Genomic DNA, 6,650 nt, shown 5'->3' with positions numbered 1-6,650 from the left:
GCTCTGTAGACCAGGCTGGTCTCGAACTCACAGAGATCCACCTGCCTCTGCCTCCCAAGTGCTGGGATTAAAGGCGTGTGCCACCACCGCCTGGCTTTTGTTTCTTTTTTTTAAAGATAGATATTTAGACACAGCCTAAACCTCTTCCTGCTCCTGCCTGACTGCTGAGATTACAGGCATGTGACATGTATATGCCACATACATAGAATCTTAACTACATGGAACAAATATTACATCGTATAGCTGTACCATGCTTCCCCACTCCTCACTGATGAACATCTATTACATCACAGTGCACACCTCAGTGCTTCCCCGACCGTCAGGGAGGCTAACCATTGGCTCACATGTTAATACATCTTCTTTAATGACCCTTGCCATTCACTGACCTCAACTGCCAAACAAGCTAAAATGGACTCCTTGCCTTTGCCATCTGCTGGTACAGACCACTGCTCCCATCCTTTTCTGTTTGTTGAGACAGGGTCTCCCTCAGCCCAGCGTGAGTGGCCTTGAACTCTCTGCCTCCTCCGCCAGCTCCTCCTCAGTTCTTCAACCTTTAAACAGGATGGCTCTATTTTGGGGGTACAGCTTAGAGGTGGAGTTCTGCCTAGCATGCACAAGGCCTAAGTTCAACTTCTAGGTCCATAAAGCAAAACAAAAGAGAGAGAGAGAGAAAGAGGAAGGGAGGGAGGAAAGGAGGATGGGAGGGAGGAAAGGAGGGAGGGAGGGAAGGAGGGAGGGAGAGGGGTGAGACCCCACAGTGCTCCTGAGCTCTGTCATCAACTTCCTGTCTCTTTACACTCACACCCTAGGTTATCCCCTGCGGCTCATCCAAGTGCCAGAGACTTTGACCTATGCCATTTTATCTCCAGCCTAGATTTATTGCAATGTCACATTGGAGAGGCAAGTTCCTATTTGCCATTTTCACTTCTATGTCCCCCTCCTCTTTTCTTTTGGATAGCATCTTGCTATGTAGACCTAGCTGCTCTGACACTTGCTAAGTACCCAGGCTGGCCTTGAACCCTTGGCAATCCTCCCACAACAGCTATGATTACAGGCTTGCATCACCTCTCACCCATTCCATTATGTGTGGGGTTTGCCTGTGTGTGTCTGTATACCATGTACATACAGCGCCCACAGAGGCCAGAAGAGAGCACTGGATTCCTTGGAACTGGAGTTACAGTTGTAAGACACGGGGGTGCTCAGAATTGAACCTGGGTCCTCTGGAAGGGATCTTAACTACTGAGCTATCTCTCTAGTCCACGACTCCACTTGTGTGTCTTAAGAAAGTCCCTCAGGCTCCAAAACCACAGAGAAACCCTGTCTCAAAAAACAAAAACAAAAAAAAAAAAGTCCCTCAGAACAGGTGTGGGGGTGGATGTCTATAATTCCAGCAGGAGTTCAGGGCTAACCTTGGCTATAATGAGTTCAAAGCCAATATGGGCCACATGAAATCCTATATTAAGACATGGAAAAAGACAGACGACAGACCAGCCATATATGAAATAGGGTCAAAGCTGATTTGATCTCAATTAATAGTATTTTAATTTAATGGTATTTGGGCTTCTTATCACAGTATTACTCTTACAGTCCAATTCATTATCTTTCTTTTCTAAATTATTACAATTGTTTCTTTTTTCTGAGACAGTCTCAATACATAGCCCAGGCTGACCTTGAACTCAAGCTGTCCTCAGCCTCCCTAACAGTGCTGCAATGTTAGTTCTACCACACTCACCTTAATTGAGTAATTAATTCCTTTCTTTCCTCCCTGCCTTCCTTTCTTCCTTCTTTCTTCTGAGACAGGGTCTCCTGTAGCCCAGGTTGGCCTTGAACTCACTATGTAGCTGAGAATAATCTTGAATTTCTGATCCTCTTGCTTCCACCACCTCAATGCTGGACTGTACTTGGGCATGTCTACACCTGATTTATTCTGTACTGGGATTGAACCCTGGGCCCCGGAATGCTAGGTGAGACCCTACAACTGGCTCCACCTTCAGGCCCAGGGTCCCGGAATGCTAGGTGAGAACCTACTGCCAGCTCTACCTCCAGGCCCAGGGCCCTGGAATGCTAGGTGAGAACCTACTGCCAGCTCTACCTCCAGGCCCAGGGCCCCAGAACGCTAGGTGAGACCCTACTGCCAGCTCTACCTTCAGGCCCAGGGTCCCAGAATGCTAGGTGAGAACCTACTGCCAGCTCTACCTCCAGGCCCAGACTTTTCCTTACTTGCTCCCTATGCTCTGCCTTTGCTCCTCAAGAGTTTAAGCTGGGTCACTTCTGCCCTTGGTAGATTTCTCTTCAGAGATAAAGCCCAAATCTTCCCAGGACTCTGTAGAACTCTCTTTCTAGCTCTCAAATACAACAGCAGCGCACTTACTTGGAACCTTTGTGTGCAGTGTTCCTTCTGTCGGAATCTTTCCTCTCCTTGGCTCAGGACCTCAGACGCGGGTTGCTTAGAAGTCAGATGAGAGAGCCACACCTAAACTACCTTTGGATCTTCACCCTGGTCTCAACCAACAGTCGCTGCCTGGCTTTGTCATTATTTCCTTCACTAGAATGAAAATTCCCTAGAAGACATGGTCCATGCTGACAGCGTCTAAAACAGAGCTTTCAGACACAGTAGAGTCCTTTAGCACACAGTAGGTGCCCTACAAAAACTTGTCAACTAACCAAGTAAAAGAGAAAATGGAAGAAGTGGGAAAACAGGCAGGAGAGAGAGGTAAGGGCAGCCAGCAGCTGTTGGATAATGGTGTTTTTTCCTTTTCCTTTGCTTTTGTTTTTTTGACAGGGTTTTACATTGCAGGCAAGGCTGGTCTGGAATGCATCATGTATCTCAGGTAGGTTTCAAACCTTCAGCTTCTGAGTGCTAGGATTACTGGCATGAATCACCAGGACCAAATGCTTTTCTCTGTTAATGTACCAGGGAACTTGATTTTCAAATCACAGGAAAATTAAACTAAAGACCTAGTCAAAAGCTGGGCGGTGGTGGCGCACGCCTGTAATCCCAGCACTCGGGAGGCAGAGGCAGGCGGATCTCTGTGAGTTCGAGGCCAGCCTGGTCTACCAAGGGAGTTCCAGGACAGGCTCCAAAGCTACAGAGAAACCCTGTCTCGAAAAACCAAAAAAAAAAAAAAAAAAAAAAAAAAAAAAAGACCTAGTCAATACCACTCCCTTAGAGAGCAAACTGACAGGGAAATGTCACGCAGCCATGCAGGCTATGCTCCTTATGACGCTGACTCCTTCAGAAGCTAAAGCCAGGGCTTTCTCTAGCTTGTGCGTTCAAGATCAGCCTGGAGCACAGCGAGAGCATCTTCTACCCTAAAACAGGGAAAATGACCTGGCCCAGCAGGAGGTTAGACCAGGGAGAGGAGAGAATGGACTGGAAGGGACCCTGCGGCTGTGCACAGTCTAGGAGGCAGCTTCCAGAAAGAGCCCAGGGAGGAGCACAGCTGCCAGGCTTCCTTTTAAATGCACACTGGTCATTTGGAGAAAGGTGGGTGGCCCAGGAGACCTGAGCTGACGGGTGGCCATTTCATTAACCTCAGGAAAGCATTTAGCCTTCTAGCCTTTATCAGCACAGGAAAGGAGAAAGGGGTTCAAAAGGAAAAGAGCTGAAAATAGGATTTCCTGCACCTCAGCGAGGTGCGAGAGCTCACACGTCAGACCAGCTGGCACAAATGTCCAGCTCAGCTGACATGGAGTCCATGCTCCACAGAGGGCCAGGTGGCTGGGCCACGCCGACTGCTCACATTCCACCTGTCCTGGGGCCACTGAATACTTACATTCCTCTTCTTTTCCGTGTTTGCCTCTTCAGCTGCTTTCTGGTACCTTCAGAGAAGGGAGAAACAAGGATGCATGAGGATGCGGTCAAATGCGAGAACCAGCTGCGCAGGGCAGGAGACTGCAGATGGAGCTCAGCTGGCGGGTGCTCACTCAACATAGTACCCCCAAATAGTGTTCCACCCGCAGCACTATGTAAACTGGATAGAAACTGGAGGACCGGGTGTTCGAGGTTATCCTCAGCTACTTGTAAGTCTGAGGTCAGCCTGGGCTACATGAGACCTTGTCTCAAAACAAAACAAGAACTGTGGAATTAGTCAACAAAAAACAACACTCCATGAATTCTAAGATGCGCGGGCCTCCATTCAGGTAACAGCCCTGAACCTTAGCTGCTGTGAGCAACCTCTTTGAGGTAGCCTAACTACAGGCAATGCTTGAACCTGAATTTAGCCCAAGCTAAGGTATTGATATGAAGGTACAGTCACTCCATATCATGTATACAAACTGGATGGCATGGGGTTATTTGTGTTTGTTTCATTTGAGAGAAAGACAGACAGATAGAGACAAGGCAGGTGTGTGTGTGTGTGTGTGTGTGTGCGTGCGCGCACGCGCAGAGGTACACATTACCTATGAGAGCACATACAGAGACAGAGAGGAAGGGGCGGTGTGTACGTGTGCAGAGGTGTTCGGAGGACAGAAAAGGACACAGGTGTCTGTTATCTCTGCCTTCCTCCCTTGGAAAAGCTCTCTCACTGAACCCAACCCACCTCCTCAGTTCTGGGTACAGGTATATGGGGTCATGACTGGCTTTTCTGTTTGCTTTGGTTTTCTAAAACAGGGTTTCTCTGTGTAGCCCTGGCTGGTCCAGAACTCTTTGAGACCAGGTTGGCCTCAAACTCACAGAGATTCACTAGTCTCTGCCATCTGAAGGTGTGAGCCACTGTACCCACCTGACAGGCTCAGCTTTTTATGTGGGTGCTGGGGATCCCATGAGGTCCTCATGCATCAAGAGCTCTTACTCATTAACCCCTCCCTGGCCCTGCCTTCCTCCTTTCCTTTCTTTACTCTTTCCTTCCTTTCTTCTTTTTTTTCCTCTATTTTTATTTTTATTTATTTATTTATTTAGGTTTTTCGAGACAGGGTTTCTCTGTGGTTTTGGAGCCTGTCCTGGAACTAGCTCTTGTAGACCAGGCTGGTCTCGAACTCACAGAGATCCGCCTGCCTCTGCCACCCAAGTGCTGGGATTAAAGGCGTGAGCCACCACCGCCCCGCCTTTTCTCTATTTTTAAAGGCGTAGTAGTCTTGCAGGTAATCTAATCTAACCTTGAATTTGTAACCTGCCTCCACCTTCACAACACGCGCCTGGACGTCTGTGGTACTGGCGTGCTAGACCCTACTGTAGTGATATTTTGTTTGTGTTTTAACAAATTAAGCTTGCCAGAAGATCAGAGGGCAGAGCTAAGCCACTAGAGGCCAGGGAGTGGTGGGACACACCTTTAATCTCTGGACTCAGAGGCACAAGGATCTCTGTTAGTTCAAGGTCACCCTGGGCTACTGCCTAAAAGAGAAACAGAGCTCACACAAAGGTGATCTCAGCTCTTAGGATCCCAATCCTTTAATCCCAGCACTAGGGAGGTGGAAACAGGAAGAGAGGTGGCTGGGTGGAGAGAGGGGCGGGAAGAAGACGGGAGCTCAGTGCAGTCTAAGGAGACACTCTGAGGACAGGAGCGCCTGCCCCTTCGGTAGAGGTAAAAGGTCTCGCTAGAGGCTGGCCGCACTGCTTCTCTGATCCTTCAGCTTTTACCCCCTGATAACTGCTCCGGATATTATTTAAGACCAATTAGAATTTGTGTTACACTCTACCAAGAGAGCCACATCTCCATTCAGCAGAACATATTTTATTTATCAAGTGGAAAGACGTTTCTTCAAAAGCTAATAGGCTCCACTGGGAGGAGATATGGAAATGAGGTCTAACATTTCTGGTGGGGAGGGAAAACCTCTTTGGAAGGCATTTGCTGTCACCATCTTGCCAAAACTATACAAACACAAATGTTAAATTTTATTCTCAGAGTTTATCCTATAGACACCCTTACGTAAGGAAAATGATTTCTTTTTTGTTGTTGTTTCTGAGACACAGAACAGTATCAGCAGAGTAAAAAGCTCCTCTGGAATGGAGGGAACATTTGGAACTTGTATCCTAATGCAGGATTAATATCCAGATTATACAATAAGAACAAACAACACAAAATGAATTCTGTAATCTATGCTCATTTCGGTGAGAAATTCAAAAGCAGCCCAAGTTTTTATTCAAAGACTAAGCATTGCCAGGCACTGGGGAAGCTGGGGAGGACCGATTGGGAGCTTAGAGGTAGTTTTTAAAAAAGGTTGAGGGGTCTGGAGGAATGGCTCAGACTCAGTTACAATGGCTGTAACTCCTGCCCCAGAGGATCTGACACCCTCTTCTGGCCTCCTGGGAGTACTGCATGCACACAGTGCACAGACACACATGCAGGCAAAGCACCCATGCACACAAAAGTAAAAGAAAAAAAAAGTGTGTGTGTGTGTGTGTGTGTGAGTGCTGAGTGTGTATATAGCCTGCCTAGTGAGCACAGGGTCTGGGTTCATTTCCTGGTACCAGAAAAAGAAAGAGGACAGGGACAAAGAGAAGGAAGAAAAAGAAATAGTTCTTGGTGCCTACTTTGTCCCAAAGGCAAAAAACAAAAAAAAGAAGAAAAAATATCAGCTGCACGTGGTGGCACAGATCTGCATCCCCAGCCTTGGGAAGTCAAAAAAGGGCAGCTGCATGTGGTTGCACAGATCTGCATTCCCAGCCTTGGGAGGCCGAGGGAGGGCAGCTGCATGTGGTGCACAGATCT

At 47.7% G+C, this 6,650-nt stretch overlaps 1 protein-coding gene across 1 annotated transcript in view; it reads right to left on the bottom strand.

The window, feature by feature from the left end:
* The window catches only part of Lima1 (LIM domain and actin binding 1), a 116,756-nt gene that overhangs the window by 53,812 nt on the left and 56,294 nt on the right, over positions 1-6,650 (bottom strand). The window contains exon 3 of the mRNA XM_026782807.1: positions 3,777-3,822. Within this exon, the coding sequence (XP_026638608.1) occupies positions 3,777-3,822 (46 nt within the window). The remainder of the gene's footprint in view (positions 1-3,776; positions 3,823-6,650) is intronic.

This window comes from Microtus ochrogaster, chromosome 15, assembly GCF_000317375.1.
Source record: "Microtus ochrogaster isolate Prairie Vole_2 chromosome 15, MicOch1.0, whole genome shotgun sequence".
NCBI classification, from domain to species: domain Eukaryota; kingdom Metazoa; phylum Chordata; class Mammalia; order Rodentia; family Cricetidae; genus Microtus; species Microtus ochrogaster.
The sequence above is the reverse complement of the archived record's forward strand: the minus strand, read 5'-3'. Positions and strand labels throughout refer to the sequence as shown.